Below are 24,055 nucleotides of genomic sequence, written 5' to 3'. Positions count from 1 at the left end.
AGCTGCAGGGATTAATGACTTGTTCTCTACAACGTGACAATGACAATTACCTCACCTGTGAATATATTGGAGAGTGCTGCTTGCTTATAATACAGAGCAGCTTGGAGTCCTCTCTGCCTAATACCAATTCTCGAAGCGCGCATTAATTACAGGCGCACATATCTGCGAGAGCGGATGGATGACTAGTACTGGGATTACTCCACTTATCCCATAAGGGCTCAGCAGGCGACATAATCAGTACAGAAGCTCTCTTGTGGCTCTGGGAGTGTGCATTCCCCTCGTGTCACCTGTCACCGCGGGGTGGATAGGGCTCTATGAAGGTGGCTTTTATGTATAGTGTCACTATAGCGCAGCTTTATCCGGTTAGGGAACTGCTTGGCGCTATAATGAGCAAATGAAAAATGTCACCTGCATTCAAATCACCTTGTATCCACGACTCCACTCCAAAGCAGAAAACTCAGCTGTCGCTGCGGATATTCTCAAGTTCTTCTAGTTCAAGAAGCTGAGATATAGGGGCTGTTTGTAGGGTCCTCAACTATAGAGCTGTCTCTACGACATGGCAAGAACACAAATGTCACCTAGAATTCAGGGTGCATTCACACTTCGTTTGCAGTGCAAGTCTGTCATATGCGCTGGGAAAGGTACATTGATGGCATCCATGCACCCGAGGGAGGCCAAGAGGGTGTAAGAGTGGTATAGATATTTTTTGCGATATAAGGTGGGTGCAGTTTTGATATGAAATCCTTTATCTTTTGTTACGGCACTGGCTTTTTAAGTGGAGTTAGGAACGGAAGAACAGGACATTGAGCGGGAAGTTTCCGGGAGGGGAGTGGTAGGGGGGGGCGGCCAAGTTGTGGATGAAGGTAGAATGGGGTTTCTTCCATATAGTCAGTGCCCTACAGTTTGCCTTCGCTGTACGCGCTATAAGATATGAAGCAGTGAAGTCGGTAACTATTGGCATCTCCATTTTCACCTCTGCAACGACGCTAAACCCGCACCAGCAGATTAGAAAGGCATTCTTTCCCAGTTGGTATTCTGTGCCAGGGGGCATAAAGACTGTTTACTGGTGATCCCAGTTAACCATGCCATGACCGAGTACCCAACAATTAAACAGACTTTTATAATTTTATTGACATAATGTGATATTTCACACCAATGGGCCATGTGTTATACATTTAGTTATACAGTCAATAAACCTGGTATTCATACCTCTGAGCCTCTGGGCTTCAGAAGTCAACAGGGCACATTTCAAAAACAGGCCAACCCTGAACCGATAAGCCCAGAACCAGGTCACGAGTCCCCAATGTCTCAGTTGTCAACTCTTAAGGAGAGCAGGCTCTTACTTATGGAGCTGGTCTGGGGCTACCTGCTCCAGGGCCAGGTCAGGCTGTAGTCAACCAGGAGAGCCCCGAACCCATGGCCTACATCCTCTTATAGCGATACAGAGTAGTGCAGTCAACTACACCATTCTACGTAGGTATCTAAGAAAACATGGGAGCCTATGGGCGACGATGCCACCATATGCCTATACAGTGGAAAATGTCAGAGGCATCCATGTATACATCAGGAAATCCTCACAATGTAGACTGAAAAAACAGCGGGGGGATGAATTTATTAAGACAAGCTGTTTAAATGCAGGTCTTAAAAAGTGGCCCTCTGGTTTCAGTACAAACTTCAGTCCCGTGACCGAGAGGGCATATATTACCAGCACTTGTTTTTCTCTGCCATCTGTCTGATCAGCTGATTCCAGATCTGGATGTGCCTAATGTACAAAGAGGGGCATGACTGAGCCGTGCATGTGCCTAAACTGAAATATAAGCAGGCCACGAGCTGGAGATTTCTGGTAGAATGTATTCCATTCTCAGATCTGTAAGGCCAGTGTGGTGACCACACCCCCTCTGATAACCACACCCCCTCCTGCCTCTGATAACCACACCCATTTTTAATATTGTGGTGTGAACTGGTGTAAATTCAAAAAGACCTTTTTTTTTTTTTTTTTTTTAATAACACTTTTCTCTCCATAAATCCCCCTAAATCTGAATAGAGCCATCCTAGACTTTGCACGTCCCCTATTAAAAAAAAAACAAAAAAAAACAGTGCCCTCCGTCCATGTCACAGGCAGCACATTGACTGCTAAAGCAGCTCTATATCAGGACCCCGCAAACAGCTCTGCCGATCTCAGCTTCTGAGACCCCTGTAAGTGTCAGTTAAGTGGAGTGGGATATGGAGGTTCATTGAAGTCTAGCAGAATTCTTTAGATCAGTAAGTAAAAGAGGAGAACGCTTCACTTCACAAACCTTTTACATGATGCCAAGAGGTACGAAGGCAAATCAGATGTCACCAAGATTGACATCACATAGGAGGCAATGGAACAAATTTATTGATTTATCATATGAAGATAGTGGAGGCGACTTATCAACCAGCCGCTCCATTTGTGTGAGCTAATGACGCCACTGAAATAAAAATGAAATTTAGCTTCACAACATCTGTGATCCCCTCTGATCCCCCCTTATACTCACGTCATGGCTTGGTAAATGGACTCAATTCCATAGCGCATGGCAAACTCATCAACGATCTCTTGTGCCGTCTCGTCAAAGTAAACTTTCCAGGCATCGTCACCCTTTGCTTCAGGGATCTTCACCACGCCGCTACCCTGTATGTCTGTGAGATAGTGGAACAGGTTCTGGAGGCAGAAGGGAGAGACCATTAACAACGTGTATACACGGGTGTCTCACAGGTATGGACTCTAGTCACATGGAGGGCACCAAACACTGACAACTAGCGGCTCACACATGTCCTGTCCTCTCTAGGAGTCCATCAGCCATTCGGCTCCACCAACATAAAGCTGCCCATCAGCTCTCTCCTGACTCTCCCACATACATGCACACTCAGCTCGGCCCAGCATGTATTTGAGTTGTATGTAGTGAGTGGGAAAGTTCTAGTTAGACAACATTGGCAGCCGCTTACCTCTTGAGCGCAAGAGTCAAAATCCAGTAGCCCGATTCTTATTGATACTGTTGGGTGAGAGCTGGTAGCCATCAATGCTAATTGCTCGTTTTACATGGGCCAAAGTTTTGGCTTAATGTAAAGAGTGTCGTTAGACACTTCGATTGGTGCTTTTTTCCCCCTTTTTAACATAGGTTGAGTATCGGCTTATGGGGATGAAGGATTCCTAATGCAATTGTTCGTCCCCGTAGGTCAGCTGTACATCTCCCTGTTCACATGGCACGATGTACATTTTTATGTTCACATATCTAAGCCAATCAGTTGACAATTGAGCTCCTGCCAGTTTATCAATTTATCGCTTGTCCCCTTACATGGCGCAATTGTTGGGTGAACATCAGCCTGTGTAAAAGAACTATTAGTCTCAGGATTCACTCTTGCTATTCTGACTGATAAATTATAGTGCACCTCAGTTTTCATCAAGTTTAAAAAAATAAAAAAATATTCCAGGTTCTCCTTATCCACTCACTTGCTGCAATTTGTGCCCAGTTTCAGGTTTTTAAGTTCAGATTTTCAAGGGGGTCTTCTTCCTTTTTCTGTTATTCTGCTGCTTGCAAACGACTTTCAAGCAAGGTACATGTTGCAAGCCTAGCATTCCGCTAGTAAGTTCACTGTCCTGTACTCCCTTTCCCTCACTTCCCATGCTGAATTGCTTTGTTTCTGGTCCAATCAGCAGGGAGGTAGTATCTGAATGCCTGCCTCTCTGCTTTCTCAGGACGATTGTATGAGTCAGGTATTCAGAGACATTATGGAAAAATGGTTAGTAATCCCCAAAAAATGTACACACACACGTACACACACACGTACACACACACACGTACACACGCACGTACACACGCACGTACACACGCACGTACACACGCACGTACACACACACGCACACACACACGCACGTACACACACACGCACACACACGCACGCACGCACACACACGCACGCACACACACGCACGCACACACACGTACGCACACACACGTACGCACACACACACACGTACGCACACACACACACGTACGCACACACACACACGTACGCACACACACACACGTACGCACACACACACACGTACGCACACACACACACGTACGCACACACACACACACGTACACACACACACACACGTACACACACACACGTACACACACACACGTACACACACACACGTACACACACACGTACACACACACGTACACACACACACGTACACACACACACGTACACACACACACGTACACACACACACGTACACACACACACGTACACACACACACGTACACACACACACGTACACACACACGTACACACACGCACGTACACACACGCACGTACACACACGCACGTACACACACGCACGTACACACACGCACACACACGTACACACACACACGTACACACACACACGTACACACACACACGTACACACACACGTACACACACGTACACACACACACACTCCGTGGAACAGCAGGAGAGATTGTGGAGAGAGCAGACACTTTATAAAACAGATCTGTCAGCCTGTGAGTGCAGACAGCAGTCTGTGAAGATGGTCCTTCCCCCACAGCTAAGAAAAAAGTCACAGTGTCCCCAGTAACTACAGAAGCTCAATACCCAACAACATGCAGTGCTCTGCAGAAGAGCTGGGAAACCCTCCCCTACCCCTTACCCACAGTGATGGCCACTTCAAACTTTGTCAGTGGTGAAAGAACTAAATTTTAATAAAAGGTATAGTACAAGAATGATGGGAATCACACAGGCCATTACATGAGCATAAGTAGTCTGTTATGAAGAGCTGAAGGGTGCAGTCACATTGTGTTTGTAATGTATGTTGGATGTATACTGTGTGTGGACATATGTCACCGTATAGGCATACAAAGGCGTATTTCACCTCTAGACTACCCCTAAGGATATATGCAGCTTTCCTGGCACATACCACAAACATATTCTGCAGATGCAGCATAAATGCAACCGTATCTGCAGTCACAAGGAGAACTCACTTCTTCAGGTCTGTGATTTGCACTTCAGGGAGCCACTTAGAAGACACAATTACACATGCTTTGAAAATGAGCATAGGACAACGTAAAGATCCCCTATTCTGCTTCGGTAACATTCTGACTTTAATCCATATTATACACTGCCCTTCAGAGAAAATGCCGCATCGCGTACAGAAAATGCAACACAATGAAGACTCTCTCACAGAATTACGCAATTTTGGGGGTGCGCTCAGAAAAAAAAAAAGTTACGCAATTTGATGGAGTTTCAGATCAATAGTCTGAACGGGGAACATGATGAAAGGCAAAAACCAGTCTGTGAAGCTAACTTAGGAGACATTGTTGCGCCAAGAAGACTGCTTTGTGCCGTCTTGTTTGCATCTGGATAAAGATTGAGGAGTGAAGATGCCTCTAAGATGCCATCGAGAGCCATTTCATCAAACGGACACATTTACTAAAGGTTTTATCGTAGGGCTTCATACAGCTGCTTGGTCTTTGCGTTGTATTGCAGCAGAAACTCAACTGTGGGACCAATGCGGTGGTCAGACGAACGAAATGTGCATCGTTGTAATGGGACAGCAGCACAGAGACGAAGGTCACAACGTAGACATCAACGCATCTGGCATCACGCAGTAGCGGCTCCACAATCCACAACTGGCTGACACATGTGGATGCTACAGTATGGACAATGCCCATACTGGGGTGCCACCAGCTTCAACAGCCCATCACCTCTAGTAAGTATCAGGAGTAGATTTATGGCACCCCATTATGTTTAGTAGGAGCTTCAGTCCGTCACACTACCATAGTTTCAGAGCGTACTCAACACCATTTTCTGAGAGGATATCACGCGGCCTCATACAGTGAACATCAGCGGGGAAAACTTTGTACGGAGATTCTTTGGTTAGCACAATCCGCAGATCTCTCTCCATTGGCAAATCTATGGGGCAGAATTAGACGTGGAGTAAATGCCCCCCCGCCCCCCGTTCCGTAATGAAGATGAACTGCGGACTATAGTAAATACCACGTGGTATTACAGTACTCGCCAATCAATGCCATGTCACATAACTCGCTGTATCACCCAATATGGTGGCCCCGCTACCTACTGACCATCCTTGTTATTGGGCCGAAGGGGTGTGTGGAATTGTTTGAAATGGATTTAATCTTTCACCAACCCCATATACTCTATATACCTGTATATGAAGTGTCACTGTGATGTTCACCGTTCCCAAATAGACTAGAAGACATGAACTTATTAATGAAGGATAATGACATTCTGATATGAAGTGGCTGTGATGCACTTAGAAAGGGCTTTGATTTGCTCCGATATTATAATTTCCATGTAATTACCCTCTCAAGGCCATTAGCGTTAATTTAATCCTGCAGGCAGTAAAGTGAAGATGATCACGTGAGCAGCAGACACAGAGCTCGTCTATAGGATTCCATCGTGCTGATTGTGAATGGATGACCTTCGCTCTGTATGTAGCACACTGACGGGATGCATTATGAAGCCTGATCTATGGGATGCCAATTGTCTCCATGAAATGCACTGCATTTATTCTGCGTCTGCTGTTCTTGTACATGAAATGACAACTGGCCTATTCCAAACGGCAAATGCTCTGCTACAATGGCGAAAAAAACATTGTGTCTGTGCTGGTGGAGAAGAGCGATTTATAAGAATTAAAGGGCAATAACCTCATTAAAAAGGAGTTGCCTTATTATATCTAATGCCCTGAATCGAATACATTCTGTACAGCTTTATTTCACTTTGCTGCACAATTTATGAGCAAATTAAGGGTCCAGGTCTCCCTCGTCCCTCAGTGCTTGCAGTCTTGAGTGGCCGCTAGACATGAGCGAGCACTCTCGGTAAGGCGTCTTACTTGAGAGAGCATCGCCTTTTTTAAGTAACTGCTGGCTCATCCCTGAAGAGTCGGAGGGGCCGCCGGGTGTTGCGGAGGGGATCGGGAGGGAGAGAGAGATCTCTCTCACTCTCCCCCTGCCCCCCGTCACCCCCCTGCCGCCCCCCGAATCTTCAGGGATGAGCCAGCAGTTACTTAAAAAAGGCGATGCTCTTTCGAGTAAATCGCCTTACCGAGTATGCTCGCTCATCTTTAGTGGCCGCACTTCCAATTGGATGCATTGCCCATTGCATCTTGTGCTCTCCACTAGGAAAGAATGAGTGCAAACCATTGCTTTTTATCAGCAATCAAAAGGCATTCTCCGCCTTTTACTATTAATGACCTATCCACAGGTAAAGTCATCAAAAGCTGATCAAGAGGGGCCCATTGCTTATGATTCCCACTGATCAGCTGATCACTGGACTGCTGTCAGTGTGGACAATGCAAGAAGCGTAGACTGCACTGACTGTATTGCAGCAACCCGGTTTGGCACAACAGGCACAGCTCCCATTGAATGTAATAGGAATCGCAAGGAGGAGACCCCTGCCAATCAACTGTTAATGACCTTTCCTGGTTTGGTCACCAATCATAAAAATCCTGGGGAACCCTTTTAATGCTGAGTAGTGGCTATCTTGGACTTTAAAGTAGTTTTCTAACCCTTTTTTCAACTGATGATTTATCCTTTGGATAGACAATCAGTAGTTTATGGACAGGGGTCTACCGCTAAGGATCCCGGTCCATCAGCTAGTTACGTGGCTTACTGTCACTGCAGCGAGCCAGATGTGGTCATTAGTGGACAGGTGAGAAAGTGGAGCACCGGCTTCACAACCACTGAAATCAATGGGAGCAGCACACTGCTATTCAACTTTTCTCTCATGTTACGGATATCTTCTCCTAGGCAAATGGAGTAGCACTGTGGCGCTTCCATTGATATTCATGGGAAGAAAGTTGGGGCTCCACTTCCTCTCCTGTCCGCTGATTACTATGTCCAGGCAGCTGCAGTGACAGCAGGCCAGATGAAGAGCTGATGGACGGGTACCCTGAGCGGTGGACAGAGGATAGGCTATCAGGTGAAAAAGGGCAGCAAACCCCTTTCAAACCACTGTGCGCAACAGACAACTGTCTCCCAAACCCACCAATTTCAGCGCGCCCAAACAACTCTCGTATGTGTATTGGGAACCATCTGCCTTTTACCCTGACAGATGTCAAAAGGAGAGAAACTGCTATTGAAGGTGTAGGAGCATCGTTACTCATTACAATGATGGGCAGGAAGAGCAGCAACTCTGCGTAATCAATACTTTATTTCTTGAGGGTCTCTGCACTGAAGATATGTGACATACTGTACTTGCATCCATATCTGAGATATTAAATGTTGTCTTACAACGCTGGAGCACTGACACTGGATTTGAACAAGGATCCTTGCACTCAAGGACTGATTTAGTTCTGGTCTACAGCTGATGCCAAGTAATAATCACTGAACCGTCTTCACTGACAGTAATGTCTACACAGGACTGAGCCTTCTGCACATATTCCGTATCTATAGACAAAGCTGAACAGACTATAGGAGCAGATCATGTGGTGGCTATGAGGTCCTTAGATAGAGGATCCAGCCATCTTTGCTAGTCTGCAGGACTCCCCTCTGCAGAGGAACTGCACTGTCAGCCAACAAGGGGTAAGGAAATATCCCGTAAATTTTGGAAAGGGCTCGGAGGGACAAATAAACACCAGACCCGTCTGTCGTAGGGTGCAAAACCCTGAGTATATTTGCCATTAGGCCCCCTCTCCTCTCCGCACTCAACTGTAGAGACAGGCATGGAGCACTCACCTCGTGTAGGCACGTGTACTGGACATGGTATGGCGCCACTTTTTCCTCTCCTTTAATCTCAACATTAATTTGCAGGCGAATAGCACCAGAAACAGCCGACTTATCCGTTCTCTTCTCTGCAAAGGTACATAGAATATGATCATTAAGCGGTTTAAAAATAAATAAATAAATAAATAAAAATTAGTAAAAAGTTGTATATATATCAAACTATCCATTAACCCATTAAGGACCAGGCACAGTAAATTTACGGCGCCTGGTCCTGGACTTAAAGCACCGCCGATAGTAAAATCAATTAGAGGCAGGACGGGTTATCAGCTGTTAGTGACAGCTGATAACCCGGACGAGAAGGCAGGAGGGGTATTTAACCCTTTCTGCCTTTTCTTTCCCCCGAGTACACAGCGCTCAATGAGCACTGTGTACTAGGAAGTACAGTGTAAATTTCACTACGGGAGCCCGGGGGGGGGGCATGTGACTGCCGGGATTCCCTGCTACAGCAGAGCTGGAGGGTCGCACTAGACACTGGACAGCTCTACCAGTGACAAATGTCACTACAGGGGTTGTTTTCCCCTGTAACTGGGGCTCCTATGGATGCCCCAGCTACAGTGGGAAAGTGTCAAAAATAAATGAGTGAATGTCCCCCAGAGGTCTTACATGACGTCATTGGGGACATAGATAGTAAAAAAATAATTACATACATAAGTAAATAAAAATTACAGAATAAAACAATATATACATAAGAAAGAAAAAAAAACACACAGCCGATGCCAACCAAAACAGTCGCTGTATGCGCCCTGTAAGCCCAAAACCATACATACTATATATCAAAATGTCCGAAACAAATAGAGGAACCCATTCCCATACTTTATTTTAGCATAATATACAAAATAAAAAAAAATAAAAAAAACTATAAATGTTAAAAAAAAAAATCATTTTTTTTAGCATTTTACCCCCAATAAAAAAAAACAGGAAAAAAAGTCAGTAAAAAAGATATTTAAAAAAAAAAAATCACCCTATATGTCGAGGGGAAAAAAACGCAGTAAAGATAATTTTGGTAGCCAAAGGAAACAAAATAGGGCAGTAAAACCGCCATATGGGTAAAATTCCTAAAAAGTGTCTGGTCCTTAAGGCACAAAACAGCTTGGTCCTTAAGGGGTTAAGTTGTATCTAGTTATTTAGAACTTGGGTTAAACAGAACGTCCGTATGACTCTACTCTGTTACAGCAGAGATGTGAGGCACTGGTAACCTAAATATTAGTCCAGGACTGTAGTGAGCATGTCATGTACTAGCGGAGGCGTAATGTTTGCATCACAAGCCTTACAGCACTTTCTACACTCCAAGACTGGTGAATCGTGTAGCAAACAAACAGGATTCCTTAGTATTTACCATCAGAATTCAAAGTTTTTTTTTAAAAAAAGATGTTTTTCAGTCGGACAGGTGAATTAGGAAAAAATACGTGTCTAAGTGTAGCCATCTCTGCCGGACGTACGCATACAGAGGGCATATTCGGTAGACATCGGTGGCGCGCACCCCTCTTATGGAGAGCATGTTTGGCGGTGCCGACTCATGGGGAATGTGTGTGGCCCATACACTTACATTTTGTGGACGGTTCACCGTTATGGAGGACAGCAGTAAATAGCCCGTCCCAAGACATTGATTAATAGAGAATGCATCCACGTGTACAAACCAGCGTGGAGGTCCCTTTGCATGTTGTCCCACTGGCTTACTTTCGTTGAGACTGGCGGAATTTTTCCTGCGCCTCCGCAGGGTTTTATTTTATTGCTAGCACATGTAATAAAACTATTTCCCAACATTCCGGGTAAATACTTTGTCCCTCTTTCTCTACAAAAGGGAATCCAAACCATTACTCCCTCATCTGCTCTTCTTGAGAAGGCAACATGCACTGAGGAATGGATGGAGTGCCGAAGGTGCAAATGTGGCACCTGCTGAGTATTATAGGCTATAAGAGTTTAGTCCCAATATCAGTACAGCTACCCTACAGGTTCTTGTCTCTCTCTGACACAATAAGTCTACAACTACCATAAGGCTTCTTGGCAGTCTGTGTATTAACCCCACCTAATTTCCTCACAGAAGAGCAGGTGGGAAGATATCCAACACGTTTTTCAAAGCAAAGGTTATTAAGTAGATAACTCACTCCGCCCTTTCTAATCTGACTCCTCCCCTCATTTATCTGTCTTCTTTTGTGACTCATGTCACATGACAGTGCTTCGATGTGAGCGCTGACCGAGGGCAGCAGGAGCCGTTGTCTGCTACACTGGTGAGTGGGTGCAGCAGCATCATCCTCCCTTCATCCCTATAGGCAGCTGGTGAGTGCCACAGTGTTCTCTACTGTATAAACAATTAGGTATCAAGTCCCCCTCTATTGGCCGACATATATTTATGCCTTAGGCCGCCTGCAGACGAGCAGGTCGGATCCGGCGGCGAGACCCGACCTGAGCGCCTGCAGAGACGAGCGCGTACTCACCCGTGCCCGGCGGCCCCGGCTCTTTCATGTGCCGGCTGCCGGGCAGCCAGCGCATGCGCTGACCAGAGTCGGCGGCCGGGTGAGTGGCGTTTCTGTGCGAGGCTCTGCGAGCCCCGCACAAAAATAGGACATGCCGCGGTTTGCTTGCTGCGCGATATTTCGCGCGGCCGTCTGCATAGGAGTGCGTATTGTAATGCACTCCTATGCAGGCTTTGAGCGGCGGAAATCCCGCCCGTGTGCAGGCGGCCTTAGAGTGTTACGTGGTCATCCAACCTAATGGTGGCAGTATTTCAGCTACAAACCAACATGAAATATATTTATACACACACACACACACACACCATATTGTCATCCACAGATTATTATATATACTCCACTCACGTTCAAAGTAAAATAAATAAATTATATATTATATATATACACACACACACATACATACACACACAAATATTCTATCTATCTATCTATCTATACACACACACACACAATATATATATATATATATATATATATATATATATATATATATATATATATATATATATATATATATATATATATATATATATATATATATATATCAATGTTGTAAGGACGCAGCTTGTGCTGCTGTGTGATGTTTAGATATTTTACTTTGGACGTAAGTGGAGAGGAAATCACATCTCAAAACCAGTAAAAGTCCAGTATTTACACGGTGACTTCTTCTGCAGTTAACAAAAGACATGTTCCTTAATACTAAAGCTGTATTTCCCTTTAAAGACAAGTATCCAAACCCCTATCAACAATGTGTTGGCAGTATCTTTGCCCAACAGATTTGGCAGTGTGCTTACATGACCCCGGGGCCGCTCCAACTTCTAACCTTCCACCTACCATCCAGTATTTCGGCTCTAGACAGTAAAACGCTTCATTATGTCTTATGATAGGTGTAACCTGCTTCCAATTAACGCTTGTGAGGCTCTGCACCTCATATTTATACACGGAGAGTAAAGCCAATCTGAGTAATCGCACCTTCTATCTGGCGGCTGCCCCACAATGATATCTGAAGCCTAACACCTCATTAGGTAAAGAGGAAGCAGCACATTTTAATGGCACTCACGCTGCGGCTGTCAGGATTCTGGGGGTCCGCGTGCGGATGACAACACCATGAGATCCCAAGACTCTCTAATGAGCAGACGAATCTATCTGCAGAGTTTAGAGCTGGAGAAAGTACAACTTGCTTAGTGATATCTCGCCCAGGAGCATGACGAACGTAATTAACAGCGGGTCACCTGCTGCATCCAAGGGGCAGAGCCGCAGGAAGGGCTGGGGAACCTGGAAGATCATTCCGGTATCCTCCCCGGGTAACAGATATTTCATGGGCGAGTAGAATATTTGAGGGGGGTTTCATCCTGATCTCTACAGGCCTGTTTCTGCAGCTCCGCACTCCCATCTAGTCATTTCTTCTACCACTTTGGATATGCATTGGTCCGCCTCATCTATAAGAGCTCACTCACAAGGGCGCATGTTTGCTGCGGAATAATCACATATTTTATGTGCGTAATATGCAGTGCTAAAAGCTCATCGATTTACATTGAGATATTCAGATCTGCGTTGTTTTCATGAGCGTACCATTTTGGTGTGTAATTCGCACATTATAGGTTACGGGTGTTCAAAATATGCAATAAATACACATTAGGTGTGTATTTGCTGCGTACTGCGTATTATGCACGTAAAAAGTACACAACAAACATACACCCTTGTGAGCGAGCCATTAAAGACGCTCAGAGCAGCACAAGATAGTGTCAGTACACTGATTCCAGTGAGAGGCCAGCTGTGTATATCTGTACAGTAGTTTGGGAGAAACTTTTATTTCCTAAATAGCAGCACATACATAGAGGACTGCAGGAAGTAGTCCTAGATATTCATCAGCTGCAGCTAGCCCAGCACACCCTCCAGCCGCTGATTACCAGCTGTCTTATTGCTATACAAAGAGACAGCAGCCAATCATTGGCTGGAGGGCGGAGTGGGCGTGGCAAGCTGCAGCTTATGAATATCGAAAACCAGTTCTCCGTTTGGTTGCTACCAATAAAATGTAAGTTTCTCCCAAACTACTGCACAGACAAATTTAGCAGACATATCACTTAATCAGTCTGTAGGTCACTACCTTGTGCTGCTCTCAGAGAAGCCTGTGAAAGGACTGTGACAGATTACCTTTATGCTGGGTTTTCATCATGAACCAGGTAGATCAGGATGAATAGAACGAACAGAAAGGAGAACTGATGTAGATATGCTGCATCATAGATGATCATCAATATCCAGTGCTCACGCATGTTATTCTAAATGGATAAGGCAGCTTTACACAGGCTGATAGTCGCCCGAATAATCGCTCAAACAAGCGATTATGGGTAACTGTCGGCCCGTGGGCATACTGCCCCCAATAGGCACAGAGTCACTCTGTTGTGGCTAGTCATTCGCTCACTGAAATAGAACGACAACTGAGTGATAAACAGGAGTCACTCCAACTTTGAATGACTCCTGGTTACTGCGAATGGAGGCAGGCAGCCATAATAGATCTCCGGCGCGCTCCGTCCCCGTTATCGGACAGACTAGCAGTTGTGTGTAAAAGCGTAGGAGTGATAGTTGCTTAGATGGCTGAATCGTCCCGTGTGAAGGTACCTTTACAGAGAACTACTGTTTACATATATAATTGTATACTCATCTGATATAAGCTAGTAGATTTAGGTTTACTATTATATAGCACTGCTGCAGCTCAATTGATAGCAGACATATATAATAAAGGCTCACCTAGGTTATACCAGACGTCCATCTCCCCACTCAGTGTCCGGACCTCAATGATGGTCTGCCCCAGGAAATCATCCGATTCTCTTTTCAGCCTCTGCTTAACACGAGATTTGATATCGTCATCCTCATCCCAGACACGAACCTTGATCCGATCTGAAGAATTGTGGCACTCACTAAGGGAAGAAAGGTAAAACCTGCATTACTTCGCGTAGTGTATATCGCAGTATCCACTATGTGCTAAACCATAAAAGGCATAAACACTGGCAATATGAGTTAAAGGGGTATTCTGGGCATTTAACCTCTTGTTCACAGGATAAGTCATCAATAGTTAATCATTAGGGTTCCATGGCTCCGGACCCCCGGTGATCAGCTGAGCGCAGCCCTGGACTCATTGCATCAGGCCAGATGTTGACAGCTTCATCTACATTGGGGTCAGAGATTAGCTGTTAGCTGGGGGTCCCGAGATGCGGAACTCTGACTATCAACTATTAATGACTTATCCTGGAGGACAAGAGGTTAAATACCCAGAATACCCCTTTAAAGCCATCTCTTCTGCACCAGATCTTTATATATCAACATTTCATCATAAAACTTTTTGAAACCAGAGAGCTTCGAGTTTTCTGCAAAAACACAGCAGTTAAAGATAACATGCTGGCTACCTGAAGCCACCACTAGATGGAGCCAAGAAGCTTCCTGCATACTGTTATACATTGAGCTCAATAATAACACTGCATACTGAAAGCTCCTAAGAGCCTTCTAATAGTGTCTGCAGAGAGCCAGAATTCCTGGGGAATGAGGTTCTGCCTAATTTTTAGATATATTAAGAAATTTGGAGGTGTTGTGAGGCCAGCCAGGCCCCCCGAGATCTCAAAAGGCATAGGCCCATTTCCGCCAAACAAGCCTTTGGTGAGAATATCTGTCTCTTCGCCATGGTCACCGGTGGCTATGATTTGCAGAACAGCTGAACTGGTTGTTCTACACTGTTGTGTTATTTTTTTTCTTTTAACTCCTGTAAAGGCGAATGAAAGTTACATAATTGGCGCAGTATTGTTTTTAATAAGTTCGGAAATTCAGAAACAATGTATTTATCTGCGGTACGTGGTTTATACGACTCCCATTCACTTCTATGGGAGTTTGTTTCTCTCCTCCAAAAATAAAAAATTTTTCCCCATTGATTGCAAGGAGTTTAAAAAAAAAACAAAAAAAAACGGAAAGCAAACGAAAAGGCTTCCATTCCGTGAGGTTTCCTTTTTTGGCGGAAAGGAACGTTGCAGACAGCGCTAAACCTAAGAAGCCGAAAAGCGCTCTCTGAAGCCGTATGCACTCTCTCCGCTGGGGTTACTGAGCCCACCCTGCAGATCATCTGCTGTAACACAGAATATCCCACTTGGTGTTAATTAAAGAGGAGCTTTCCCTGGCAGCAGCCACGTTCAGTCCTGGCATGGGATCTCTCTGGTAAGAAATAACCCCGGACTGTCAGCGCCGCGATGATCAGACACACTTAGCAGCCCGGCGTCCCGGAGGGCCGTAACTCATCAAAATACATCTAAAGCCGACAACACACACAGGAGGCGAGGAAATAAAATATGCAAAACACATTCCAGCTCCTAAGCGACCACAATAACATCTTCATGTACTGCTCAGAGATCACTAATTAAGAGGAACCTCGTCTACGGGCCTACCGTGTCTCATCACAGCGGACCCCCCACTACAACGTGTATTAGTTTATGTGATGCTCCAAAGCCAGCGCGGACTGTGCAATATCACGCGGGAATCATGACCCCAATCAAGTTACGGGATTTTGACCCATGAATAGGAAAAGTAGCGCAGTGTTTACACGACGTCCTCGGTCCAACATATAGTCGGCAGATGTTGAGGTAAAGCAGTATTTGTCAACAACTCTGGTGGTCCCAATAAATTTTTGACTCAATTAACCCCTTAGTACCAAGGCCCGTTTGTGCTTTAGTGGCCAACAAATTTTTCAGTTTTTTTCATCAACGCATTTCAACCTTTTAAAAAACTTCATGGCTTGCACTATGTTGATTACATAATGCGCTTTAATTGGGCTTTTATGAACGTGACTATACCCAAGTTTGTGGTAGGTTTCTTTTGTGTGTTTTTTTTTAACTATTAAAAAAGGTGGGATTTTATTTATTTTTTCTTTTACACTTTTTACTTTTGTCCCACTAGGTGACCTGAATTTCACCACTTTTGGTTGCTCTTATAATACTCAATTTTACTATACTGGCAAACCCAGAGGCCATCGTCCAGCCACTGGGTGCTACATCAACCCATTGAGACCCCACAAACACATTGCAGGGGTCTAATAGGTGACAGAGGGAGCCCCCTCCCTCTATCAGGCCTTTATATGCAGTGGTCACATGGACTGCAGCATGTAAAGGGTTAAACAGTGGGGATCATCAATGTCTCTGGTCCCCGCTGTTAGCCACGCACCTGCTCTGGGACACTTGTGCCAGGCTGCTGATGCAGTGCTGCAAAAAGGCGCTTGCATCAGAATAAGGCCACTTAATGACCGCCATAAAAAGGTGTACAGGTGGTTGTTGAGGGGTTAAAATGCAAACGTCATGAGATAAACCGCAAAAATTTAAAGAGGTTGGGTAACTACCGGATGTCTTTGCAGACGTTTCACTCCTCATCAACAATTTGTTTTTCGCTTTTGCGTTTAGTTTGTACTGTATAAAGAGGTGTGAGAGCTTAGGACCGCATTTCTGCTGACTCAACACTCTGCACCACATGAGGCTCCTAACAATGGAGAAAGTGACTGACAAAATCCTGTATATACAAACTGGTAAAAAACCTGCAGGAGGATTAACGTGCCGCACATCTAGCGCAAGCAAAAGGGCAATCGAAAGTCATTTCGGGAACAGATTTTTAAAAATCTGGATCTGCCAAGATCACCAGATCTGACGACATCCGATTTCTTTTTGGTTTGTGGCCAAATAAGCCACAAACTATTGATGCGGTTACAGAAGTGATCCGACGGGAGGACGCTGCCATTACTGATGCCACATTAGCAGATGTCTTCAATGATATGTAGGCTCATAGGGAAGTGCTGGGATACTGGAGGTGCCATTATTAGCAAAGGCTTTGGACAACACAGAAGGTCAATCCAGATCAATGCCCATAGGAACCAGATAAGAATTACACCATTGCTGAGGAAAGTCTGGGTTTCCTAGAGAGAATCTCCCTGTAAAAAAGCATCAGACTTCTGGATATCCACAAACATTAAATGTAACCTACAATCCAGTGTCACCCTTGTCCAACAAAGACTTTCATGCAATGCTCCCATGTCGGATATAGTATACAGGACAGTGCTCCAACGTCGGAGGCTGCTCAGTGTACGCATGCTACAGTATGCGGGACATCGCTCCAATGTCGAAGCTGCTCAGTGTATGTATGCTACAGTATGCAGGACAGCGCTCCAATGTCAGAGGCTGCTCAGTGTATGTATGCTACTGTATGCAGGACAGCGCTTCAATGTCGGAGGCTGCTCAGTGTATGTATGCTACAGTATGCAGGACAGCACTCCAATGTCGGAGGCTGCTCAGTGTATGTATGCTGCAGTATGAAGGACAGCGCTCCAATGTCAGAGGCTGCTCAGTGTATGTATGCTACAGTATGCAGGACAGCACTCCAATGTCGGAGGCTGCTCAGTGTATGTATGCTGCAGTATGCAGGACAGCGCTCCAATGTCGGAGGCTGCTCAGTGTATATATGCTACAGTATGCAGGACAGCGCTCCAACCGTCGGAGGCTGCTCAGTGTACGTATGCTACAGTATGCGGGACAGTGCTCCAATGTCGAAGCTGTTCAGTGTATGTATGCTACAGTATGCAGGACAGCGCTCCAATGTCGAAGACTGCTCAGTGTATGTATGCTACAGTATGCAGGACAGCGCTCCAATGTCGAAGCTGCTCAGTGTATGTATGCTACAGTATGCAGGACAGCGCTCCAATGTCAGAGGCTGCTCAGTGTATGTATGCTGCAGTATGCAGGACAGCGCCCCAATGTCGGAAGCTGCTCAGTTTATGTATGCTGCAGTATGCAGGACAGCGCTCCAATGTCGGAGGCTGCTCAGTGCATATATGCTACAGTATGCAGGACAGCGCTCCAACCGTCGGAGGCTGCTCAGTGTACGCATGCTACAGTATGCGGGACAGTGCTCCAATGTCGAAGCTGTTCAGTGTATGTATGCTACAGTAAGTATGCAGGACAGCGCTCCAATGTCAAAGGCTGCTCAGTGTATGTATGCTACTGTATGCAGGACAGCGCTTCAATGTCGGAGGCTGCTCAGTGCATGTATGCTGCAGTATGCAGGACAGCGCTCCAATGTCGGAGGCTGCTCAGTGTATATATGCTACAGTATGCAGGACAGCGCTCCAATGTCGAAGACTGCTCAGTGTATGTATGCTACAGTATGCAGGACAGCGCTCCAATGTCGAAGACTGCTCAGTGTATGTATGCTACAGTATGCAGGACAGCGCTCCAATGTCGGAGGCTGCTTAGTGTATGCATGCTACAGTATGCAGGACAGCACTCCAATGTCAGAGGCTGCGCAGTGTATGATAACTACAGTATGCAGGACAGCGCTCCAATGTTGGAGGCTGATCAGTGTATGTATGCTGCAGTATGAAGGACAGCGCTCCAATGTCAGAGGCTGCTCAGTGTATATATGCTACAGTATGCAGGACAGCGCTCCAATGTCAGAGGCTGCTCAGTTTATGTATGCTACTGTATGCAGGACAGCGCTCCAATGTCGAAGATTGCTCAGTGTATGTATGCTACAGTATGCAGGACAGCACTCCAATGTCAGAGGCTGCGCAGTGTATGATAACTACAGTATGCAGGACAGCGCTCCAATGTCAGAGGCTGCTCAGTGTATGTATGCACAAAACTCATGCAAGAATATCTAAGGGTGCATTTATACGAGCAAGCATGATATCAGTCCAAGAAACTTGGAGAGACCTCGCACTTGCAAACCTGAAATTCTCCCTGTGATTGCAAAGCAATTAGCCACAATATAACTTGTTCCGGTTCTCAGTCTGGACGTATGTGCCTCAGCTATGTCATCTCATCCTCGGATAACCTCATAGTCTATGGCCAAGTAACGTACGTGATAATGTAACAGTGGCCGGTAACTGGTGAGGATCGGGGATTACGTAGTGTCCAGATATTTCAGTAATCACCTCCTTATTATGTGAACGGACGTCCTCGGGAGCGATTCATTAGAGCCCACAGAGGTCAGCACCTCTTCTGTACATGCATGGCCTCTCCATACAGAAGCGTATTACAAATAGCCGGCGCAGCGGGAAGGAGAGAGGTTTAGGCATAAAGATTTTATGAGAGGATATAACGAACAAAGTGAGGGGTCAAATAATAATTGGGAAAGACTGCGGACTGTCAGGATACGCCAGAGGGTGTGAGGGGCAGCATACCTGCTAACAAGGTCACTGTCTTCTCTCTACGGGAGTATGAAAGTAAAACTTTTGTAATATGTCATTAATCCGCTGTCAGTTGAATTGGATAGGTAATGGATTAACAGATATTCCAATTATTAGGCATTATAGATTAGTATATACATTAAGGGGCCACTTTATTAGAGACCTCGGCTCTGTCATGATGGGTACTTCTCAGTATGGAAATAAGACCAGTGACCCTGGAGTGCAGCATAAAATCAAGTAACACATTTTCAGTGGATCGGTTTCAGTATGAATCCATACTTGATTGGAAAAACTAGAGATGTGGACGGTTTCCAACGGGTCGGGTGCCAGGATTTCCCTGCCAACCATGTGGGGTTTGCTCGTACAGCAGTGTGGAGAATGGTCTGATAGAGGGAAAACATCCAGAGAAAGGGGATCCTGTGGACGTAAACAACTCATTGAAGAAAGGGGTCGGAGGAGGATGTCAAGAATCGTTCTGGTGAATAGGCGGTGCACAGTCCAGCAAATTACAGCCCAATACAACTGTGGTGCTCCAACCAACTTGTCTGAATATACAACTCAGCATTCCTTGGCACGGAAGGGCTAGGACAGCAGAAGATCAGTTCCAGCGCCATTACTGTCTAAGAGAAAAAGAGTTAAGACTCCTATAGGTAAATGAATTCAGATTTCTGTTGCACGGTGCTGGTGGGAGGTCAGAATTTTGTGCAAGCAGCATCAGTTGATGACCCCTTCCTGTCAGCTGTTCATAGCATGTCAGACACTCCATCTAATTTGCGGTAACTACACGAAACGTCCGGTCCGCAGGAGCTAATATTCCGGCATAATGATTTCAACACCTAGTGGAATCTTTCCCACGATGAACTGCTGCGGTTCTGAAGGCCAATGGAGGTCCAAAGCGCTACTAGATGGGGGTCTTTATTATATCTTGATACGTAAAGCCACAAAATTCAAAGAGGGCGTCTATAATGATAATCTTTATTTGTATAGCGCCAACTTATTCCGCAACTGTACAGGATCAATTATTATGCTCTCATAGTTGTATCCAACAGACAATGACTACCAATGGCCATCTCTCCCATTATGTACATAATGGCCAATCACAATGTATAGAACCCAACGGTTGCATATATTGTGACTCAATGTATTGAGAATATATCTAATCTCCCTCATCATCAACCATATAGATTCAATTAGCGGGCTTTCATAAATACATACAGGATAAAGTTATCTCCATGCAGCTTTATAATGATTACCATCAGCCGCCATATTCACAGTGCTATACAAAAAAAAAAAAAAAACACTTATTGTGCCCCGGAGAAAAACAAAATCTGAGTTGTTGCCGCAGACGGATAATGATGTTATTCCGGTATATGTCATCCTCATCCCTCTCTGGGATGTAACACATGTCGTCACTTGTCCTCACCGCGTTGCTATTTACAGACGATCAAGTCTATGAAATGTCAGTTTCCCACTAACTGAAGGCCGCGTACCCCGGACAATTCGCATTACGTTTTGCAGCTTTACGGAGGAGTCTGACAATTATTTCCCTTGTGAAGTACAATTATTCTGCACGCATGATCGGAATAGATAACTTTATTGTTGACCTTATTGTGCATTTATTATGCTATTCCTGGGACTGGAAGGAAACTTCTCATTATCATTATGGCGGAAATCAGAGGCGCATGAACAATTATTATTATTTTTCCCCCAAACACCATCTTCCATCAGTGGTAGAAAAATAGTTCCATCTAAAATGTCCTGAATACACAGACCCGTCACCCCCAAGTACAGGAGGTATATACATAACGCTAAGATCAGCAATCGCCATCCAGGAGTGTATAGAGCGCTAGTCTTCACGGTGTGGTTGACTATCCAGTATAAGGTGATGACATTTATTAAACACTTTACTTGCTGCAGGCAGATCACATCAAAGGGCAGATAACGATTGGCGCCAATTAACCTGATATCACCTGACACTATGGTTTTAGATTGAGAGAGGAGAGAGTTGGATGTGTGCAGACACTGAAAAATATAGTACCTCAGTCAGAATCAAGCAAGGGGAGACCAAGCCCACCATGATGATGATGTGAGTGCTGGTATGAGCTGCAGATTTCTATTTTACCATTCTGTACCAGACTGCAGGCGTACAGGTTGTAGAATTAGAGTTAAATTGATGTTGATTAGCTGCTCATGTGTAACATTGGTATTACAATTCAGGGTGTTGTACAAACGAGAAACAGGTTTAGCTACACATACAAACATATTACATACACTCTGTCTACATAAACCAAGACCCTAGAAGAAGTTGTCGTTTGCTTCAAACCTCGGCATGCAGTTCCATCTCAGATAGATATGCAGATAAGAGTTGTGCTGATTAGATGAACGGTTTTGCCACCGGAGGCCCTAAAAGTGGTTCCGCCTTGGCCTATAAAAGGCTCTCGGAGGCTCCTTGTGTGTAGTGACCTCTTCTCCCGTTTCTGTAGAGCTTGTTGGCCACTAGACTTCTCTACGACACAGAGAAGAGATGTCACTCCGTTACCAGAGTCTGAGAGGGGCGCATTATTGGGATGTGAGAAGCAGGATGGTCGTATCGGTGATTATTCCCCATCGGCTGGTCTGACCAGACGGTTGGACTAGTGGATGCATGAGGGTACACAAGCCGACCAGGCTCAGGACACCCTTAACAGACCACCAGTTGAAAGGATTGCCTGATCGCCCAACAAGCACGAGCAGCTCCAACTGTTTTGTTTTCTGCCATCCAGAGACAGGTGGCTCCATCATTACACCCCTGTGTCTGTTGGAACCATTTCCAGACGCTTGACTGAAGGACATTTGGTCTCACAGTGCCCATTACATGTACTACCTGTGACACCAACCGTCGTCGTCGCCTCTGTTTGCAGTGGGGTCGTAAACTATGAATGTGGATGCTATGAAGTGGAACCAGGTTGTCTTCAGTGATGAATCTAGGTTTAGTTTGGGCACCAACGACGGCCATGTTCGTGTCTGGAGACCTCGGGGTGAGTGCCTCAATCCTGACTTTGTTGTGGAGTGGCACACTGCCCCCTGCTGGTGTGATGGTCTGGTGATACATCACATACGACAGTCGGTCCTCCCTAGTAGTGGAACGAGGGACAATCACAGTTCAGCGATATGTTCAGGACATCCTGCAGCCACAGGTGTTCCTCTCATGGCGGCTTCCACGAGGCATCCAGCAGGATAATGCTCGGCCGGACACACAAGGGAGTCACAGGAATGTCTCCACAACATTATCACACTTCCGTGGCTGCCCGGTCACCAGATTTATCGCCAATAGAACATGTATGGGACCATCTGGGATGCCAACATCGACAGTCTGCATGATCTAGAAGGTTAGTTATAGAAAATGTTGAGTGATATGCTGCAGGATACCATAAAAAACCTGTATGACTCCATGCCCGCCCGTATCACATCTTGTATCCAAGCTAGAGGTGGTACAACAGCGTACTAGAGCCTCCATGCCAGCCCGTATCATATCTTGTATCCAAGCTAGAGGGCAGTACAACAGGGTATTAGAGCCCCCATGACTGCTCGTATCACATCTTGTATCCAAGCTAGAGGCGGTACAACAGGGTACTAGAGCCTCCATGCCCGCCTGTATCACATCTTGTATCCAAGCTAGAGGCGGTACAACAGGGTACTAGAGCCTCCATACATGCCTGTATCACATCTTGTATCCAAGCTAGAGGCGGTACAACAGGGTAGTAGAGCCTCCATGCCCACTTGTATCACATCTTGTATCCAAGCTAGAGGCGGTACAACAGGGTAGTAGAGCCTTCATACTTGCCTGTATCACATCTTGTATCCAAGCTAGAGGCGGTACAACAGGGTACTAGAGCCTCCATGCCCACTTGTATCACATCTTGTATCCAAGCTAGAGGCGGTACAACAGGGTAGTAGAGCCTCCATACTTGCCTGTATCACATCTTGTATCCAAGCTAGAGGCGGTACAACAGGGTAGTAGAGCCTCCCTTCAAGCGGACAGTTTTTCAGCAACAAATTATCCTTTTGCTCCGATATTGGAACTTTCTATGTGTGCTTATATATAAGTAATTACATTTGACTCCTACAACTCCTAAGTGCCTGATTTTTTTGACAATAAGTATATAAACAGTGACAGGAACAAGAAAAATCTAGTAAACACCTAAGAAATTGATGATATGGATGCAGAAAGGACCCGTCCCACAAGGCAAGGCAGTAACAGGGAGAGGTGGAAAACCCGGGCAGCAGAGTTGAGGATGGACTGCTAGGGCACAAGAGCTTGGATGAAGCAACAGAAAGAAAGATGCTACAGTAGTCTAGATGGGTGATGATGAGGGCATGGCACTGGCATTTTTGTTGACTCTGGGTTTAGGAACGAGCATATTAGAGACAGGTGGCTGTCTATTGGAGACTGTATGGCCGTTACTATGAATTCTATGGTGTTTCTGGTGCTACAACTGTAAGAGGGCTCAGCTCATTGCATAATACAGGGTGGGGCTCTATAGCTGGCATTTTATGGAGGCAGCTCTGCAACTGGAACTGCAGAGGGACCTTCATGGACAGCACAGTATGAGGCGGATCTTTGCATCTGGGGCCACACT

The 24,055-nt window shown here is 45.5% G+C and overlaps 1 protein-coding gene across 2 annotated transcripts in view; it reads right to left on the bottom strand.

The window, feature by feature from the left end:
• Positions 1-24,055, bottom strand: part of UNC13B (unc-13 homolog B) — a 307,612-nt gene that overhangs the window by 62,625 nt on the left and 220,932 nt on the right. For both annotated transcript variants that reach the window (XM_066602685.1, XM_066602686.1), the window contains exons 18-20: positions 13,979-14,148; positions 8,712-8,827; positions 2,520-2,683 (exon numbers count right to left, since the gene is read on the bottom strand). In XM_066602685.1, the coding sequence (XP_066458782.1) occupies positions 2,520-2,683; positions 8,712-8,827; positions 13,979-14,148 (450 nt within the window). The remainder of the gene's footprint in view (positions 1-2,519; positions 2,684-8,711; positions 8,828-13,978; positions 14,149-24,055) is intronic.

This window comes from Eleutherodactylus coqui, chromosome 5 (genome assembly GCF_035609145.1).
Source record: "Eleutherodactylus coqui strain aEleCoq1 chromosome 5, aEleCoq1.hap1, whole genome shotgun sequence".
In the NCBI taxonomy this organism is placed as follows: Eukaryota; Metazoa; Chordata; class Amphibia; order Anura; family Eleutherodactylidae; genus Eleutherodactylus; species Eleutherodactylus coqui.
This window is presented reverse-complemented; position numbering and strand designations above follow the sequence as displayed.